General features: G+C 54.3%; 1 protein-coding gene across 2 annotated transcripts in view; it reads left to right on the top strand.

Moving 5' to 3' along the window:
• FBLN2 (fibulin 2) overlaps positions 1-7427 on the top strand; it is an 84665-nt gene extending 77238 nt beyond the window's left edge. For both annotated transcript variants that reach the window (XM_081822780.1, XM_081822779.1), the window contains 2 exons: positions 4356-4479; positions 6645-7427. In XM_081822780.1, coding sequence (XP_081678906.1) covers positions 4356-4479; positions 6645-7002 — 482 coding nt within the window. In that variant the 3' untranslated portion in view covers positions 7003-7427. The remainder of the gene's footprint in view (positions 1-4355; positions 4480-6644) is intronic.
• The last annotated feature ends 13554 nt before the right edge of the window (positions 7428-20981 follow it).

Below are 20981 nucleotides of genomic sequence, written 5' to 3'. Positions count from 1 at the left end.
CTCCTAGGAGAGGGACAGGGATCCTGAGGGGTGGATCCTAAAAGGAGACCTGTCCAGTGGAGAACCTGAGGAGGTCTCCGGGGTCCCAGGGTCTGTCCCCAAGCATTGCATCTGCTAACCTTGCATGCAGAAAGACATTGGACCAGCCAGAGCTGTGTAGAGCTGGGTAGGGCTGCACGGGGCTTCCCATCACTAAGGATGTACAAACCGGCTAGGCAGTCACCTGTTTTTGCAGTTTGCAACTACTTTCCTGGATGGAGACCGGGTTCTGTGACGTCTAATCTTCCTTCTATGCTGGGGAGTCACGATACTAAGTTCAGTTCCATTGGGACTTACTGAGGCCACCAAATTCTAGGCCTGGCAAGCCACCCGGCGAAGGTGGAGGGGTCTAGAATCCACTTGGGCAGGACACAGGAATATCCACGCCCTCCCCTCCCCCCCGCACAAGAAGTGACCACTCAGGGCTTCACAGCGCAGCCCGCCTGCCCTCCTCCTGGCCTGCGTGACTGACTCTTCCCTGGGTGGTGGGGCTCAGAATACAGAGTCCCCTGGGTTGCAGCTTTGGTCCACCAAGGCAGGCACTGGTATTCCTACAGGCCCAGGGGTCAGAATCGGTCCTGGGCAGGGTACAGAGTTAGACCAGTGTTGTTCAGCCTGGTGGTTGCTACCTGTAAATGGGTCCTGAGATCATTTTGGTAGATCTCAGCTGGCTGGTTTTGGGGGTTTTTTGTTTTTTTTTTTAATTAGTGAAGAACAAAATATAGGATCAGCTAGGGTGCAGTGGACAGAGTAGATCAGGGAACACCATACCTGTGCAGACTGTTCCAGTCCATATATGTATACTTAGTCTAATGCAAAAGGATTCTTTACCATAGGTTGATGTAAAGAAAAAATAAAAGACCCCAAGTGAGGGTAGGTAAATCATGGTCGTGGAGGCCTGGTAGGCTCACAGAAGCTGACCTCCCTGGCTGCAAAGCCCTCTGCTTTTTAGTTTAAAAAAGAGTAAGTATGGGCTCCATCAAAGGTAAGGATTTTGCCCGCCATCAGCTGAGTTGTATGGGACACATGGCTTTATGTTCCTAGAATAGGATTTCATTTTAGAGAACAAGGCTCTGTTCCACTTGATGGCAGAACACAGGTGGGGTCCCTTCTCAGAAGTCCAGTCAGACCCTGCAGTGACTTTGCTCTTGAAAACCTGTTTGAGTCCAGGATGGTCTCTCCCCAGCCCATGTCCGCTGGGGTCTGTGGGCTGCCTGGCCAGCCGACAGCGTCTCTGTTGCCACCAGAGAGGGCTCCCTGAGCCCGGGTGCACAGCTGCTCTCACTGGCCCTGGTGCATCTGACCCCCAGCACCCATCTCTGGCTGTGGCCCCTGCAGCTGCTTGTGCTTGCCCCCATCCCTGGTCACTGCATCCTCCTCCCAGGGGTGCCCCCCCCGCGAGGCCCAGGTCCCCTCTCTCCAGTTCCTGCTGCAGCCCCCACCAGGAGGTCAGGCGAGAGCGAGGCCCCACTGTACATGTGATGCCTTTGCTGCCCCTCCACACTGTCTTGCTGGAAAAGTCTCTGCGCTGTCACAGGGTGGTCAAGGACAGAGCGCGGGAAGGGTGGTTCTGCCTGGTCGTGTCCACTTCCTGAGTCACCTGTGGTGCCCACGTCTGCAGCCGCTGACCTTCAGAGCTAAGTGGTAGCCTTCTCTGTGCTCCGTGGTCCTGTTCTGACTCAGGCCAACCGCGGAGGTCTCGTGGCTCCAGCGGGAGGATGGGAGGACAGCCGTGGGAGAACAGAGTGTTCTGGTTAATATGTCACAGTAAATCCTGCCCCTCTTCAGTGGTTAAAAAAAAAAAAAAAAAGTGGGGACAGAAAAACGTGAAGGAATTGAGACTTGGCAGTGTCTCCTAGAATACATACTCCGTGCAGGCAGGGCCATGACCCTCATTCATCAGCACACAGGGCAGCGTCCAGCGCGTAGCAGGTGCTTCTTGAACGCTCAACCCCTCGACTGAACCGAGCGGCAAGTTCTGCTGATACTTGGATGCATCTTTTCCCAGTACCTTGTTATGCCAACATACATACAGTATGTATATATACGATATAATAGGAGTTAAGGTCATGCGGAAAATAACCTTGAATTCTGCCTTTGTTTTGTTTTGAATATATGTAAAGCCCTTATCAGCAGTCCACTCACAACGGGCTAGCTCTTAGCAACGCTATTAATCTGAGCACTGACTTTGTCCCCTATTCCTCCCCCATCTGGGTTGTGGGTGGCACTTGGCTGTCTCAGCTGGGGCTGCAGTGACACCCCTGAGGATATGGCCTTGTCCAGCTCTCCCTTTGGCCTGACCTCTCCAAGAGAGGCTCCAGGGATGAGGACGCCACAGACACAAGGGGCGAGGACTCTGGGGTCATAGGGAAGTCCTGTGACAGCATGGTGAGGCCAGGCTACAGGGGTGCTGACCCTTGGCTCTCCTCCCTCCTACTACAGCACTGGGCCGGCAGACAGCAAGAAGCAGCTCCCTCCCCATTCCCGCCACACCCCTGCCCAGGATCAGGGGCAGGACTTCCTGCTCACCAGTGTGGGCAGCCTGAGTATCACTGGGGCCAGAGGGGGAAGAGCAGGGGCCCTCCCTTCATGTGGATTCAGTTAATGAACCATCAGGACAATAACCGCGCCCATCCTGGCCCCACCGGCTCCTGCCCTGTTTTCTCCCACTCGCCTCTGTGCCACCCTGGGAAATCGGGATCATGACCCAGTTTGCAGAGGAGGAAAGGGAGGGGGGCTTGGAGAGGTGAATGAATGTCAGCTGGTCTGTCGCCACAGAGGGTGGTGGCCAACTGCCTGGAGTCAGCATGTGAGGATGGGAAGTGACACCGTTCCTGCCTCGTGGGGTTGTGAGGACAAATGAGTTAATGAGCGTAGAGGGCCCCGAGCATCGGATGGACATCAGGCGTAGACTTGGGATGCAGTTGGCTTCTGTTGTTACAACTTTCCTGGCATTCCTGTCACGCTGCTCTTCTAAGGAGTCCGTGTGGCATCGGGACTGGGTCCCTGGCTTCCAGCCCTAGCTGCCTGCTGACCGCTGTGTGACCTTGAGCGAGCCTGTGCCCCTCTCTGGGCCTCAGTTCCCTCCTGTGTCCGGGGAGGCCCGTGGCCCTCACCCTACAGGCCTGACATGAGGATTGAGTGAGGAGAAACCCCTAAACTGGATCAGTGTGGAGGATTGGAGCAAGAAACCAGAAGCCTCCCAGGGAAGCTCCTGATAGGCTCTGCCCCACCTCACCCCAACAACGGCCCCTGGCGCCTCCCTCAGCTGAGCCGCTAGTCTTCATGGAAAGGGTCTGTGGAACCCATTTATTTGATCTTACTTGTCTTGCAGGTTGCCTGTGCACAAACACGCCCCAAGTTTGCTTCTCTGAGCTTCTGTCAGATACTTACCTATATGTCTCTCTGTGTGTGTGTGAGTGTGTGTCAGCATCCATTTATGTCTGTGATTCTGTGTACCTGGGTGCGTATGCTTGAGCATAGGGGCGTGCTTAACCTCATGCCTGTCTGTGTGAGCGTGCACAGGAGGTGGGAGCAGGTCTGCGCAGCTTTGGGGGACATTCGTAGCTGCGCATCTCAGAGTCCGTACTTACAAGTGATGGGTCTGACACTTCCATCCAGCAATATGTGTGGGGCACCTGCTCTGTGCCAGGCACTCCGCTAGTTGCTGGGGACACCACGGGACCAAGAAAGACACACATCCTGCCCTTCTGGAGCTCACACTGAGGAAGGGGAGGTTGGACACAGAACAGACATACGAAGTAGCATGTGTTTCCAAGCAGGACAGGCAGTAGAAGGAGAATAAAATGGGAGGGGGACCACTGTAGGGTGGTCAGGGAGGGTGTCCTGCAGGGGGTGACCCTGAGCTGAGACCTAAAAGATGAGAAGAAGCCAGCCATGGGAAGATGTGGGGAAAGTGTTTCAGTAGCAGAAACAGCATGTGCAAAGCCCCTGGGGTGGGATGGGCATCGGGGCGTTGGAGCAGCGCAGAGACGTCCAACAGGCTGCAGCCCAAGTGGAAGGAGAGGAGCTCAGAGAAGGGCCAGAGGGGTGTGCATGAAGGGACTCGGCTTTTATTCTGGGAGCGTGGGAAGCCTTCAGGGGACACAGATGATTTATTTTAAAGCGAGGTCCTCAGCTGCTGGGTGTGGAGTGGACAAGGTGGGTGTGTGTGGTGGAGGGTGGTGGGGAGCTGTGTGCTTGCAGCCGGGACCAGCTGCCCTGAGACCCAGGCCTCCAGCGTGGGCTGTGGTGGTTTGGACGAATGCCCCCAGCTGAGGGGTCCCCGTCATCACCCTCCTCTTCTACCCCCCCAGACCTGGACGAGTGTGCACTGGGCACCCACAACTGCTCTGAGGCTGAGACCTGCCATAACATCCGGGGCAGCTTCCGCTGCCTGCGCTTCGAGTGCCCTCCAAACTACGTCCGGGTCTCCGAAACGTGAGTGCCCCTGCCTGGCCTTGGGCCAGGGACCCCTGCACCCCTCTCGGGCTGCCAGTCTTCACCCCTCCTGCTCTTCACAGGTCCACACGGCTGGGTCTGTGGTCTGACCACACAGGGTACAAATAAAAGCACCTTGCAGAAAGCTCAGAGCAAAGGGAACAAAGGGAAGACAACTCACAGAGAATCTCCATCCCCTTCCCTCCTTCCACGCGCACACACACATAATATACTAGCTAGCGATTGTTGTGTAACACGTTATCCCAACACGTAGCACCTTTCCATGACAACCAGTTATTATCCCCCTGTGGTTTGGAGGGTCAGGAAGCTGGGAGCAGCTTAGCTGGGTGGTTCTGGCTTCAAGTCTCCTGGAGCCATGTCATCTGAAGGCTCGAGTGGGGCTGCAGGACCCTGTCACTCAGCCACGTGGCTCTGGGCAGTAGGCTCCTTGCCATGGGGGCCTCTCCGTGAGGCTGCTGGTGATGTGGCTTCCCTGGCATGGGTCATCAGGAGAGCACGTGACAGTCCTTTGTAACCTAACCTAACGTTAGAAGTGACATACTGTGTCACGGGCACACAGTCCAGCACTGCGAGAGGTGGGGGGTACCCTGAGGATACCCTGACCACACAAGGTGTGGCCACCAGGAGGTGGGACATCCAGGACCATCCTACAGACCGGTGACCACACTTCTTACTGATCACTTCTTGGCATTTTGCCGTATTTCCCGTCCTTTACTAAACATACTTTTTCATAAAGCACTTTCGTGTTTCCTATAATTCAGTTGTCTTCCACTTTATTTTACTTTGTAAGGTATTTTCCATGCTCATGTTTTTATAATTGCAAATGGGACACGTGCTTATAAAAATATTTCCATAACAAAAGTGGGTCAAGCAAAAGCTCTTGCCCCTGCCCCCAGCTGGATGTGACGGCCTCGGAGGGCGCCCACCTTCCCTCTTATGCTGGCACGAGGTGCTGGTGACTCTGCGGTCACACATGTGCTCAGCTGGGCCCGGCTTGCTGCTTCTACCTCATGGCTGCCCTGTGGCACATTGCCCTGTTTCACTATCACATACCCTCTGACGTCCATGTGCATGCGTGTCGGGACATTTAAGCGAGTGTGTCTAGGTGACCTGGACAGGTCCTCCCTTCTCTGGGTCTTAGCTGCCCCGTCTGGAACATGGGGGTGAGAGCAGCGCCAGCCTGGGGTGGGTGTGCGCACGAGATGAGTAAAGGGATGCATGGGCTTGGCACGGTGCATGGCGTGACGTAAGCACTGCGTCATTTCCACTCGCTGGTGGCATGGTTGTCGTCGTGGCGCCCGTGTGGCCCTGTGCCGCCATGGTACACCAGGTGGGAACTCTGCTCAGAGGATCCTCTAGAGCTGCTGAGCCCTGGCGCCTAAGCAGCGTCCATTTTGGAATCAGTGAGCTTGTGGAGAGTGACTTAATGAGGTAGGGGTGACAGTGGCTCTGAGAGCCAAGAAGGGACAGATTGATGCTGTGCTCAGAAATCAAGCTCTTAGACCCCCTGTGGGATTTGGTGGAGGTTCCCTCCTCATTGTCATTGTCATGTAGCATGGCCGAGTCTCGAGGCTTCCTAGGGAGTGGGTGACTTGGAGCTCCAGGTGGGCCAGCGGCCCTGGTACTCAGAGAGGCTTCCCCTGGGAAAGGGCAGGCTACCCTGAGTCAGAAAAGGAGACAGCTCCAAAGGAGAGTCAGTTACGGAAGAAAAGGAATTTGGAAAATGGTGAAACAATCAAAACACCGTGCCCAGGGAATCTGTGCAAATGGGAAGTATGCAGGTGAAAACAAAACGGAGGAAGGCGGGTCAGAATGAAGGGAGGAAGGAAGAAGACAGGGAGGAACGTGTGGCTAAGGGCTGCTAACACAGCGTCCCAGGCGCCGTGTGAAGCCCTGCATGCCCATTAACTCACCCCAACCAACGGTCGAGACCACAGGCTATTATCCCACCTCACAGATGAGGAAACTGAGACCCAGAGAGTTAAGGCGACTTAGCAGAATAGAGCTGGCGACGGAGCCGGGCCACTTGGCCCTGAGCCTGCTGCTGAGGCCTGCGCCATGTCCAGGCCTGGTGGCCGTCAGGGGTGGGAGCGCCCCCCCCCCGCCCCCGGGCCCGCTGACCACGCCCCCCGTGCCCCCCACAGGAAGTGCGAGCGCACCACGTGCCACGACTTCATGGAGTGCCAGAACTCGCCGGCGCGCATCACCTACTACCAGCTCAACTTCCAGACAGGCCTCCTGGTGCCGGCGCACATCTTCCGCATCAGCCCGGTGCCCGTCTTCGCGGGCGACACCATCTCCCTGACCATCACCAAGGGCAATGAGGAGGGCTACTTCGGCACGCGGCCGCTCAATGCCTACACGGGCGTGGTCTACCTGCAGCGGCTGGTGCGCGAGCCCCGGGACTTCGCCCTGGACGTGGAGATGAAGCTCTGGCGACAGGGCTCCGTCACCACCTTCCTGGCTAAGATGCACATCTTCTTTACCACCTTCGCGCTGTGAGGCACACGTGCCTGCCCAAGCGCCCTGCGGCAGCGGCGGAACCCCGGGATCCCTCCGCGGTGTCCCCGCGCCAACCTCTGGGCCACCTGCAGGCGCTCGCCATTCTGCGGTCGCTGAACGCTGCATATGCGGGGCCGGGTTATGGTGGTGGGTTTTACTATAACTCTGTAAATTAACTTAATTTTGCTGACCCATTTCCTCCTGGATTCCTGGGCTTCTCCTGTGTCCCGCACCGCGGGAGGGCGCTTAGCAACAGGAAGTGTGCCTAGACATTGAGGGCAGTTCAAGGTCACAGTAGGTGCTCCTTGGGTGGAGTTAGAGGGCCGAAGACTGGAAACCCAGTGACCACGTTGGGGTGTTTGGACTTAACTGAGTGGCCTGTCCCCAAAGCTGATATTCCATTTCATATTCCACTGTGATTAGCTCTTTACTTTAAAAAAAAAAAAATCATTTTGAGTGTTTTTTAATTATAAAAGTAGTATGCACACATTGCAAAAAAATATATTCAAATAGTACCAAAGGGTTATAAAGTAAAAAAAAAATGAAAAAAAGAAAAAACCCTTATTTTGTAAAGTGTTTGTGTTAGATGATGGTATCTGCATGTCTCAGGCCGGTTTGTCGATCATGATGGTCCTTGATGTCTTATTCAAGGCATTAGCCCCCACCCGGGAGTTCTTTTCTTGGGGGTGAAGGGATCACAGTGTAAACAGTGCTAGCTTTGGGATCCTTTCCTCATATTTTACTACAACTTTGCCTCCTCCTCCTTCCCCAGAGGTGGCCCCCCACGGGTTTGTCACTCTGGATTTCATCTGGAGACTGCAGTCCTGGTCCTGGTCACTGGGCCCTGAAAACATCAGGTCAGACAGAGGACTCGGACAGGCCCCCGAAGGCTGAGAGAATTCATCTTTCCTTCGCTGCCCCGTGTAGGTTTCTGGGGCTTTGAGGCTGCAGCAGACCAGGAGGGCTGAGAAGGCGCGGCGCCGGGACCCCAGTCTGAGCACCCCCCCACATGCACGCTGCCGCTCCCCTTGACTCTTTCTCTAAGCCAGTGGATTTCCGATGCAGGCAGTGTGTGACCCTGGGGGTCTTGAACTGAATGTGGTGGGCAGCAGCCACCACTGAAGCACCCGGCTAGAACGGACAGTCTCACAACGCTCCGCACCTGGGTGGGGGGGGGGGGCACATGTCAGGACACAGTGGGTATGAACATGCGCGTGTGCCACCAGCTCTGGTGGGTGGTGCTGGGACACAGAGTGCAGCGGGCCCGAGGGGGACGGTGGTGAACTGGGAGCGCATGCCCTGGGAGGAGGAGGCAGGACACAACTCCAGCCATCCCGCTTTCTGGAAACCCGCACCCGCGTGGCGGGATGCTCTCATTCTTCCAGACAAGCTCCCAGACTACATTTTGATGTAAAATCTTCCAATTTAAGATGTGATTATTTAAAACTTTTTAGCAGCAGGAACGAGCCAGCCCCGGAGCTTGCTGCTGTAAGCCTCCCCTGGAGGCCTCTCTGTCTCGTGGCCTTTTCTCCCCTCCCTGCCCCTCCCTGGCTCCGTCCCCAAGGCCACGTAGCAGGAGCCAGGATTTCCTTCTCGCGGCCTTGGCCATCTCTCTTCCATTTCCCTGGTTGTGGGGAAAACCGGAGCCAGCAACGATGTCAGGCTTGGTGCTCACCAGGCGGGGACCAGTGGGGACCGGGCCTCCAGTCTACAGGCAGGTTAGGGACACCAGCAGGGGACGGGGCTGCACCTGGCTGGCGGCAGCTGGCCCTGGCCTACACAGGCTTGGCTTCTTCCTCCAGCTCAGGGGTTACTCCCTGTGGGACCTCGAGTGAGTGACATCACCTCCCTGGATTTCATTCGCCTCATCAGTGGAGGGGGGTGTCCACAAGTTTTCTCTCATGGGGCCGCGATGCCACTAGAATGAGCAACACACCTACAGCATCCAGCTGGGTGCCTGGAGGCTCTTGGAAAACGAGTTTTCCTTCTGACTTCAGAGGTTCTAAGGTTCGGTGATTCTAGAGTTCCATGTCTACAAGGAGTTTGGCAAGCCACAGTTTGAGGGACTAGGCCCTACAAGACTGCCCTCACTCCGGACGCCAGACACAAACTTGGGGGTCCCCACGACCACCCTCAGGTTCGTTAACTGAACAACTCAGGGAAGCGCCAAACTTAGGATGACAGTTCTGTTAGGATAAAAAGCATACAAACTGAAATCATCCAAGGGGAATGGTGCATAGGGCAGAAAGGAGGGGTGCATGTCCCCAGGATGTGTCCCTTTCCTGGCGTGATGGGTGACAGTTTGTGCAAAGTGTGACCAACCAGGAAGCCTTCAGTATCCAGCACTTTCATTCGAGCTTGCTCGTACTGCAGCCTGACTGACCTATGGTGTCCAGTCCCTCCTGCAGGTCTGAGTTGATACGGCATGTCCCAAAGCCCGCCTCCTCAGTCACATTATTAAACTGTCCACTGCCTCACGTCCCCAGGCAAAGCCAGTCCTGTCAGGACCTTCCAAGGGCCTAGAGCTCACCTCCCTTAGTTGAGGGCAAAGGCCAGCTCTGCCTTTAGGTACTAAAGCTGAATTCCAGCCCCCTGGCCCCTGGCCCAGGCTTTCCGATAGTGGAGTGATCATATTTGGGCACCTGTGTTTAGCATTAACTTGCTTCACCTCCTGATGTGCTGCTGTGTGTACCTTATGATAAACTTGGGCAGGACTGTTTAGCATAGAAATGAGCTAGTGGTTAGCCAAATCCAGCCAAATCCAGTTCTTTCTCAGGCCGGCTTTTCTAGCAGTAGTGCATCCTGAGGAGGCTGGAGCTCAGTGCTGCAACTTACTCAAGGCCATGGCCATCGGTGTCAGCATGGTAACCCACCCACAATGCCGCAGCAGGTGGGGGTCACCTGGAGAATAAGACTGGGTCCCATGCTGTCATTAGCACCTCGACCAGCCCATTGTCCCTTGTATGACTAAATGTCTCCTGGGGTGGCCCGCTCAGGTTTGCACCTTCCATTCAACCTTGTCAGGTTCCAAAGGCAGCTCGGGAGGGCCTGGCTTCCCCGCATCTGGTATCATCGAGCTAAGAGACCATATCATCTCTTCCTCCAAGCCTCTCCCAAGATGTTAATGTAATGCCGGATAAATAGAATATCGGGTTTGTCTCATTGCATAACCCACCCATTTCTTTACCCTCAGCTACGGCTCCCTTTCTCTCGGTCTGTACTCCAGTTCTTCCACCTTTGGAAGGGACGTTAGCTTCGGCCACCGTGCCCGTCTACACCGCAGGCACACGTCAGATCAACTGGCTGCAAACTCTGAGGTCCCGTGACCACCCTCAGGTTCAGTAGTTCTCTAGACTCACAGAACTGAAGAAGGTGTCTTACGTATTTTTACAGTTATTACAGAAAAGGATACAGATCAAAATCAGCCAAGGGAAGAGACACGTAGGGCAGAATCCAGGAGGGTCCAAATGTGGTTTCCAGTTACGCTCTCACCGTGGAGTCCCGGATGGCATTGCCTCCTCCCAGTCTCGATGTGTGATAATCCCCCCGGAGGATCACCCAACAGGGAGGCTCGCCTGCGCCTTTGGAGTCCAGAGTCTGTAGTGGAGCTGGTTGGTGGTTGGGGCGCACACGGTGCCTGGCCCCAGGTGGCAGCGCAGTCGCTAACGATTTCACCCGGATTCACCTGGAGCGGGTTGTCCCAGCGGAGGGGATGCTACAGCAGAGGTGGTGAGGCACGCAGTTGAAAAATACGAGGGACCAATGCTTACAAAGACACAGAAGTGCATGGTTACCGCTAAGTTGCGCTGACTTGCAGAGAGACAGTGAGAGCTCTGGGGTTGTTAGCAGGTAGTGGCTGAGGGCGGGGCAGAGCCCTTCAGTGGCAGCTTACAGAGGCACCTGTCTCCTGCAGGGGAAGGGCAGAAACGCCTGAGGGGCAGGCCGAAGACCTGCTTGACTGTGGGAGTCACGGAGCTCCAGGGACATTTGCTGCTCAGCCAGGGTCAGTCATGGGAACTTAAGGGCCCCAGGGTGAGACACCTGAGACCATGAAAATGGAGGGGAACATCTGGAGACGCAGAGGAGGCTTGCCACTACCCTGCAGGGCCCCAGGTGCCCCTTGGGTGCTGCTCGAACCTCCTCTCCTGGCTGCCAGGCCGATAACTAGGGTTAAAGCCCAGCATAAGCTGGCAAGAGGTGTGCTGGGCTTGATAAAGAAGGAAAGAGACTCTACACCCAAGAATTGCAGAAATGATCTGGCAGGTGATGACGAGAGCCAGGGGAGCTCCCCGAGATGGATCTTGAGGGTGCTGGACAAGCACAGCCGGAATGAGGGTCTGGATAAACATGACTTCACTGACTCGGGGGCACTTTTTTGGGGACACGGGGTTTAACACCGTGTCCTGGCAAGGAACCCAGGGGATAGGGCCTACTCACTGACAAAGTGGCGCTTCGTGGCCTGGACACAAATGATGGCTGATTCTAAGTTGTCCCAGAAGCTGCCAGCTTGGAGTGGGGCTGGAGCGGGAAAGGGGTCTGCAGCGGGTGTAGGTCGCGATGCAGGCAGCCTTGCTACCTGGGCTAGACACACTCAGCCCTGAAGGGGAGCTCATGGCAAGCCCCGGGGAGGGGGGATACGCAGTGCGGGCCCCTGGGGTGCTAGAGCAAGGCCATGCCATCCACCGCTTGAGAAACGGCCTATGGTGTGTTGCTGGGCCCTCGTGGAGACCACACACTTGACCACGGGCGCCATGTGGCTGTGCATCTGCAGCCACCCACTCCAAGCTGCGTCCGCCAGACCCCCCAAGTCCTAGAGTTGGACGCATCCATCACGGTCCATCGTAAGATGGAAACAGGTCCAGGATCGAGCCTGAGCAGGACCGGAGGCATGAGGGGGCTTCATGAGCAGGTGGCATACACTCCTGGGTCGCCCAGGGCTGTTGTACCAAGCCTATCCCCTTTTGCCAGGTGGGGGTTTCTCTAGAACCAGCTGGAAGAGGAAGATGATGCCAGAGCTTGGTTAATGAAGGGTCAGCTCCGTACAGGTGCAGGTTGGAAATGAACGGCACCTGCGTGACAGCCATATCCAGAAGTGACCTTGAAAGACAGTGGAGAGGGGACATCTTCCCAGTGGGTGGTGCTGTGGGCAGTGAGCCCCTCATCCACTTTGCGTGGAAGGAGGAGTGGCTTGAGGTGGGACTGTAGGGGGAGTGGCCATTGAAGGGCCATCAGGCCTGGAGCCGCTGCCCCCACGTCGCTGCAGGGGAAAGCTGAGACCGAAGCCAGCACTGTCAAAGGTGACAAATGTCCTGATGGCAGTGCTTGGGCCCCGAGCCCCGCCAGGCCTGCGGTCACAGCGGCCTTTGAATTTTCTGTCATTACTTTCTTTTCTGTGTAAGCTAGTTTGGTTGAGTTTTCTGTCAAATGCAACAGGACAACCCAACAGGATGCAGTAAAAAGTGGGGAAGGGTGTGCCAGGGGAAGGGAATGGCACGTGCAAAGCTCCCGGGATGGGAATGAAGGAGACTTGGTGAGGAGTTTGGGGTGTGACCGGAGCGGGCAGGGAGGCCTCAGATAGGACTCTGATCTAACCTTTCGGCAGTGCGGAGTGTGGCGGGGCGGGGACAGGGGCACTGTTGTGTCTTACAGACGTCCCTCTGGCTGCAGTCTGGAGAATGGATTACAGGGGGTGAAGGCAGGTCCCTACAGGGGTTGACCCCTTGGGGGATATCAGCACCTTATTGGGTTAGGATCCTTGGACCTGGTCTTATCACTCCAGCCCTATCTCCTGTCCAGGCCCCTCTCTTACTTATCTCGGGGGCAAGCCAGTGACTGACTCACTCATCAGACTGGACGAACCTGCTGGAACGATCTTAACCCAAACTGGTGACATTCACTCTAATGTTTATGCGTTCTGCCCTTCTGCGTGCCCTCTGCTCTCCAGACCCTGGGGATGGGCCGCAGTTCATGGCCGTGTGTCAGGTGGAGCCCAAGCACCATACACACACACACACCCACCCCCACACACACACACACACACGTGCGTGTGCACTTAGTTCCACATCTTCCAGCAGGCCCCAGCCTGCCTGCTGCTATCCCTGCTGAGCTTCCTGGTGCCTCTGGGGCCCAGCTTGGGGGGCCTGCCCTCTCCAGGCAGAGTCGACTGGAGGCAGGGCCCCTGCACTGAGAGGGTTGGGGGCTGTCTGTGCCAATGCGCCCCATCCCAGCGCTCAGGCCTCCCTCCTGGGACCCACAAGGGATGGCCAGTGTGTCCATGCACAGAGGGTCGTGCAGGGAGCGCCTGGGGCTGCTGGCCTTTCTGTTGCATTGGTTTTCAGACCTTGGGGCAGAAGGCTGGCAGTCACCCCCACAACTGTCCCTGGGGTCTGGGTCAGCATCCCCGTCCTGCTCCCCCAGGCCTCCATCCGGACACTTTGTTGTGTATCTCTGTGTTAGGAGGAGCTTTAGAAAATGAGTACTATGACTGGGTGTGTATGTAGTTTTTAAAAAAATATTTTATTTATTTATTTGACAGAGAGCACAAGTAGGCAGAGCAGCAAGCAGAGGGAGAGGGAGAAGCGGGTTCTCCGCTGAGCAGGGAGCCTGATGCGGGGCTCGATCCCAGGACCTGAGCCGAAGGCAGATGCTTAAGCGACTGAGCCACCCAGGCGCCCTGGATGTAGTTTTTAAATAAGCGTTCTACTTTAGAATAGTTTTAGATATGTAGAAAAAGTGCAAAGATAGTACAGAGAATTCCTGCACACCCCCCACCCACCCAGTTTTCTCTATTGTTAGCCCCTTACACTATTCTCTGCATTCATCACAATGACCAAACCAATACCGATACACTATTATTCACTAAAATCCACCACTCATTCAGATTTCCTTGAATCCGTGTCCTTCTTCATCCGTGGACACCACCCAGGACACCCTGTTACCATTAGTCATGGCTCCTCTTGGCCTTGATAGCTTGTCAGACTTTCTTTGTGACAACATTGACTGTTTGAGGAGTGTTGGTCAGGTGCCTTGTAAGCTGCCCCCTCCTGGAACTCGTCTGGTGTTTTCCTCATGATTAGACTGGGATCGTGGTCTGGGGGGAGGAAGACCCCAGAGATGTCACACCGTATCAAGGTTGCAAGCTGTCAGTGTGACAAATCATTGTGGGTGTTGACCTTGACCACCTAGCTGAGGTTTCTCTCTCGGTGAGGTTTCTCTGATTGTAACCTTACTCTTTTTCCTTCTTCCCCTCCTGCTTCCTTTGCGCTCCTACTTTTAATTCTTTAACGGTCCCATGTTACAGTGGTCATTCAGTTTCTTCATTGCTTTGCACTTGGCACTGTTTTAAACTGTTACCATTGTTGCTATGTGGGTCTGGTCTGTGGCTGCAGAGTCCTCTGGGGGTGCCCGTGATGATGCCCAGGCTGCCCCCGGGTACCAACCCCCCAGACCCTGCCATGGGGAGCGTCCATGTCCTCGTGCGTTTGGGGCCTGTTTCAGGACTTCTCTGGACATGAAACCAGGAGCAAACTGCAGGTCATGGGGTGTCTGTATCCCTATTCTTCTTCTTTTTTTTTTTTTTTAAAGATCTTTATTTATTTGAGAGAGAGAGAATGAGAGACAGAGAGCACGAGAGGGAAGAGGGCAGAGGGAGAAGCAGACTCCCCGCCGAGCAGGGAGCCCGATGCGGGACTCGATCCCGGGACTCCAGGATCACGACCTGAGCCGAAGGCAGTCGCTTAACCAACTGAGCCACCCAGGCGCCCCTGTATCCCTATTCTGTGACATTTTGTTAGGCTGCCCTCCAGAAAGGCAGCATGTCAGCCTCCTGTAAACTCTGTCCCCATAGATGACACAAGCCACACTGGGGGACGAGCAGTGGCATTGCCCCTGTGCGGGAGGGGGTCTGAGCACCCCACTGGGCACCCAAGTCTTGCTTTATCCGAGTCACTGAGCTACACCACAAACCAGGGCCCCACCCAGCGAGCTGAGGACCCCTGTGCTCCATCGCTTGGCTGGCACAATATTTGGAAAAGTTTTGAGCCAACGCTTCACATCAACTTATGGTTTCCCAAGGAAAAGTGGTTCTTTTAAAATATTTTGATTTGGTAGCCCCTGTGGCCCCTTAAAATCTCATGGCATCTGAAAAACAGACCCTGCAGAGCACTTTTCTCAGAGGAAGAGCTGTCCTGCAATGGGCCAGGCAGCCTGGCTGGAGGTGGTAAGTGCCCCATCACAGGAGGTATGCAAGGTGGGCCAGGAAGGCCAGGACATGGGATGGAGCCCTTGAAGTTCTGTCTTGTCAAGATTCCATGGTTTTGTTAGGCACACGTTCCCGCCTTCCGCTGCTCTGCAGCCAGGGTTACTGAGGCGGCTCTTTATTTTTTGGCCGAGTTCAGGCGGATCTGTGGGGCAGTGGTGCCCCCTTGTGGCTGCAGCCCTAGCCTAAGCTAATCCCCCACCAATGGCGAGGGATGGATTTGGACAGGTGGGTATGAGGGCAAGGTGTTGTTTTAATTTCAAGTTCTTATTTAAATTCTAGTTGGTTAACATATACTGTAATATTAGTTGCAGGAGTAGAATTTAGTGATTCATCACTTACAACATATAACACCTAATGCTCATCACAAGTGCCCTCCTTAATCCCCATCACCCATCTAGCCCATCCCCCACCCATCTCCCCTCCATCTGCCTTCAAAGGGTTCTCTATTGTTAAGAGTCTCTTACGGTCTGCTTCTCTCTCTCTTTTTCCCTCCTCTATGTTCATCTGTTTTGTTTCTTAAATTCCACATAGGAGTGAAGTCATTTGTCTTTCTCTGACTTCTTTCGCTTAGCATAATACACTCTAGCTCCATCCATGTCATTGTATACGGCAAGATTTCATTCTTTTTGAAGGCTGAGTAGTATTATATATATAATATATACACCCCACATCTTCTTTATATATTCATCAGTCAGTGGACATCTGGACTCTTTCCATAGTTTGGTTATTGTCAATAATGCTGCTATAAACATCGGGGTGTATGTGCCCCTTTGAATCAGTTTTTCGTGTCCTTTGGGTAAATACCTAGTAGTGCAATTGCTGGGTCATAGGATTGTTCTATTTTTAACTTTTTGAGGAATTTCCATACTGTTTTCCACAGTGGCTGCACCAATTTGCATTCCCACCAATGGTGTAAGAGGGTTCCCCTTTCTCCTTGTTAACATCCATTAGCAACAACATCTGGTGTTAATTTTAGCCATTCCGACAGGTGTGAGGTGGTATCATTGTGTTTGATCTGTATTTGAGCGAAAGGTATTTTTGATGGTAAGGAGGACCATGGCGCCTCATGGGGCACACAGAGGCCCTGCTCATGAGCCGTTGTGGCTGGAGGGAAGGGGGAACTAGGAGCAGAGGCTTGAAATCTGGGGGAAGTTGGATGGGAAGAGCATTGCATGCTGAGTGGGGGATGGTCCTCAAGGGGATGTGGCCTGGGTGGTGCCCTGACTTTGGCAGAGTGGCCAACCCTCCCTTGAACAGCAGGTGTGTCCCCTGCAAGGCTGTGGTCTCCCTGGGGTCTGCTCCGTTGCCCCACCTGTGGGACCACGAATTCTCACCCATAAGGATCTTCCTGGCAAAGGGACTTATTGACCTGGCCTGACCTGTGTGCCACGTGACCACCATTGGTGGCCAGGTGCTTTAATGGTGGTGGAACTGCGGGCCAAGCTCACCACCCAGAGAACCGACATGTCTTGGTTCCACCAGCGTCTACCTGGCAGCCCCTGCCAGGTTTCAACCTCTGTGCTTGGGGGCCCCTCATTGCTAAAATTTCACTCCACCCCTCTCCAACCAGAAGGGTGGGCTTCTGTTCCTATTTTACAGAAGTGGAAACTGAGGCTTAGAGCCTGTGACTCCTAAGCTCACATAGAGATTCACACCCAGGTGTACCTGCCTGCAAAAGCTCAGTGGTCGGGAGAATGAAACAAGTGACAGGCTGGGAGAAAATATTTGCTAAAGACATCACTGATGACGGACTGTTATCCAGAAAATACAAAGAACTCTTAAAACATAATGAGAAAATGGATGATCCGATTTAAAAATGGGCAAAGACCTCAACAGACACCTTATCAAAGAAGATGTATGGATGACAAGTATGTGAAGAGATGTTCAACACCATACATTATTAGGGAATTGTACATTAAAATGAGACACCACTTCACACCTAGTATGATGACCAAAATCTAGAACACTGACAATGCCAAATGCTGCTGGGGATGCAGAATAATGGGAACTCCCACTCATTGCTGGAGGGAATGCAAAATCGTATACAGCAACTTTGGAAGACAGGTTGGCAATTTCTTACAATACTAAACATGCTCTTACCATATAATCCAGCAGTCACACTCCTTGGTATTTACCCCACGGACCTGGAAATATATATCCACACAGAAACCTGCACAGGGATGTTTCTATCAGCTTTATTCATAACTGCCCAAAATTGGAAGCAACCAAGATGTCCTTCGGTAGGTGAATGGGTACATAAACTAGTCCATCCAGACGATGGAATTGTTTAGTGCTAGGAAGTGAGCAACCAAGCCATAAAAGACATGGAGGAACCTAAAATGCGTATTATTAAGTGAAAGGAACCAGTCTGAAAAGGCCACATAGTGTGTGATTCCAGCTATATGACATTCTGGAAAAGGCAAAACTATGGAGACATAAAAGATCAGTGGTTGCCAGGCATTAGAAGGAGGGAGGGATGAGGAGGTGGGACCCAGAGGATTTTTAGGGCAGTGAAACTACTTATAATGGTGACACATGTCATTATATATTTTTTCAAAACCCATAGCATGTACACCACCTAGGGTGGACCGTCAGGTGAAGTGTGGACTTTGGGAGATGATGATGTGTCCATGTAGTTCATGAATGGGTGTTGATAGTAGGGGAGACTGCGTGTGTAGGGGTAGGGGGTATGTCGGAACTCTGCACTTTCCACCCAATACTGCTGTGAGTCCAAAACTGGTCTGAGGGGTGCCTGGGTGGCTTAGTTGGTTAAGCATCGGACTCCTGATACCGGCTCAGGTTATGATGTAAGGTTTGTGAGATGGAGCCCTGTGTCAGGCTCCATGCCCAGTACCCTCTCCCTCTGCCCCTCACCCCCCCAAAAAAAACCACTCTGAAAAACAGTCTATTAAAAATAAACAAATAAAAAAACTTCATTGCATTGCCCTACCCAGGCTCCAGAAGCTCACAGTCTGGTGGGGAGCTGGACATGGAAACAGGTACAACCATCTGGACAGTCACTGCAATGAGGAGGAAGCCACAGGGGGCTGTGGACTCTTAGAAGGGCTATTACGCTGGCATCAGAGAAGGCTTCCTGAAGGACGTGTTGCCTCCAATGGGTTTTGCCCTTCCAGCAAATTACCCAGGTAGAGAAGCAGGGTGGGCATTCCAGGGAGGGAACCAGCTTGCACCGAAGTGCAAGGTATTGGGGGGAGCAGCGGAAGTTCTCAGGTGCAGAGTGGGGATGCGCCCGAGCGGAGTTAAGTCGCAAGAGGCGGGCCAGTGGACCCTGGGCGCCGCTCCTTAAAGCCTCCCGGATCCGGCCCAGGTTGAAGCGAGGTTGAAGCGAGGTGTGGGCTCGCGGAGGCTGCTGCCGGCTAAGGGTGTATGCGGCGACGCCTGGCGGTGGTGAGGGGCACTGCAGGCGGCCGCGCCGGCGCCGACCAGGGAGCGTCTGTGCTGGCCGGGGCCGGGTGGGGCTCCGCATCCCAGGGCAGAAATCAGGGGGTCTGTGACTAGGGATGCACAAAAACGACATCTTTTGCCTGTCACTAACCTCTCGTGGAACTGTAGTGTTTCCTTTCATTACTCACACAGACAACAAACCACGGGAGCTTTAGCTGTGTTCACACTACATTTCGGATATCTCACAATATCATTTCTGCTCGTTAGTACTTTAAATTATCGTGGGCGTTCGACCTGCCACCAGACCGTGTTATTCATTGTGTTAAGACAGAAGCCCACACAGTGCCATCGTACCAATTTCTTTTTAGTATTTGGATAACTATAATTTCAGTGTCATTGGCATTTAAAAACTCACCCAGACTGCCAAAGAGGTTTCTGCCACGCACACACACAAATATGTGTGCATGCACATACCTAAATGTGCCTACAGGTACACACAAACACATGTACACATGCACCCACAAACGTGCGTGTGAACACAAACACATGGGCATGCAAATATGCACGTGTACACACACACTTGGTGGAGAAACCCTCTGAAGAAGAAAGGTGACTGTAGTGAGGAGTGCCCAGCGTGAAGTGGCTGTCCATATAATTTATCATCTAGATCTGTCCACCTGAGTGACAAAGAGGCACCACTAATAGGCTGGGACGGCAGGTGTCCACGGACTCTCGCAAGCACACCAGCTCAAGGGTTACCCTACGTCTGGGGCCTACAGGGCATCCGTGGTTGTGTCTGGGCTTGTTTCTGTGGGCTGGTGAACGTGAGTGTGCATCTCATGGGGGGGGGGCACCGCTGTGCGGATGGCGGGGGTGGGAGTGTGTGAATGGGGGATTCTGATCTCTGGTGCCTGCCAGACCTACAGCCTGGCCTACTGCCCCTGGTTCAGCCTGGTCATTCTGGCCCCCAGAGGAGACCTTGCCCGGGTGTTCCCAGGGGTAGCCAGTGGTCTGGGGGGCGGGCCTGCCCTGCCTCCTCTGAGAGAGATAGGGCGGACTACAAGTGTAGCTTTCTTGCCTCACCAAACTCATCCTCCTTTCTGTGATCACTCCCATTTTACAGATGTGGAAACTGAGGCCCAAAGAGGTAGAATATTTTGCCCAGGGCCACGTAGGCTGTCCAGCCATGGATGATGGAGGGGTAGGATGCCTGGGTCTTTCTGGGCCTCAGTAGTTTCACCTGCCATGTCAGGAGGTGACAGGAAGATGTCTGAGGCTGACCTAGCAGAGGAGACCCTCAACTTCAGTCTCTCCTGTGTAACTCCCACCATGACTCCCCATTCCCCAAAGCACAGGTCCCAGCTCCCCAGTCCTGCATTGTGGACCCTGGCCTCTCTGGCCTCATCACCCATCACTCTCCGTCTGTTCTCTGTGCTCCAGCTACCCCAGCTGCTAGCCCTTCCCAAGCCCCTCCAAGCACCTTCACACCCCCATGCCTCTGCTATTCTGTTTCCTATACTGGGAGTGCCTGGCAAACTCCTACTCATCCTGTGGTGCCCCATTCTGATCACCCACACAGAGCTGGCACCTCCTTGCTGTGGCCCCCACTGCCTTCACACACCCTTGTAAGGGAGCCTGTAAATCTCAGGATTTACGCAGATAAACATCACTCTGCATCTCCAGCACCTCGCACCAGGGGCAGCATAAAGTAGGCACTAATAAATGTTTGTTGAGTGAATAAACAAACTTGTTTGTGCATTGCCCCCTGCCCCCACCCCCCCATGAGCTGCTTGAGAAAAAGGCTGGGCCCTTTCCAGCTATTCAGGTGGAAATCCGAGTTTGTCCAACTGTCCAGGCTGAAGGGAGGAGCAGGTGGTGACGGCAATAGTCAGGGTGCAGGGTCCTAGGCTGGGGCTTGTCTGTGAGCTGCACTGCCCCCCAGTACCTGAAGCATCTGCCCTAGGTTCCTCTCTGCAAGCACCTTGGGAAGGGACTGCTTTGCTGTTGCTTCCCCTTAGGCTCCTGAGGATCCCCAGTGGGGCTAAGCCCTCCGTGGCTCTCTCCCTCTGCCCTCAAAGGTCAGTGCTGGGCTAGGCCTCGTCCTCTCCTCTGTTCGTGTATTGGGTCGGAAGCTCAAGGCTGGTCCGGCCTGACCAGGGCCAAGCTTTATGAGCTTGTCCTCCCCACCCCAGCCGCTCTGACCCTGTAAAACACGCCAGGAAGGGTGGGGACAGGAAGGGGACAGCGGGTCTCCGAGCCTGCCCCGGGGCGCTGTCAGCCACGTCAGGATTTATGCCTTGATGTTCCCACCCCA

Source organism: Leptonychotes weddellii, chromosome 1, assembly GCF_054177405.1.
Source record: "Leptonychotes weddellii isolate Sample4059 chromosome 1, ASM5417740v2, whole genome shotgun sequence".
Lineage (NCBI taxonomy): Eukaryota > Metazoa > Chordata > Mammalia > Carnivora > Phocidae > Leptonychotes > Leptonychotes weddellii.
The sequence above is the reverse complement of the archived record's forward strand: the minus strand, read 5'-3'. Positions and strand labels throughout refer to the sequence as shown.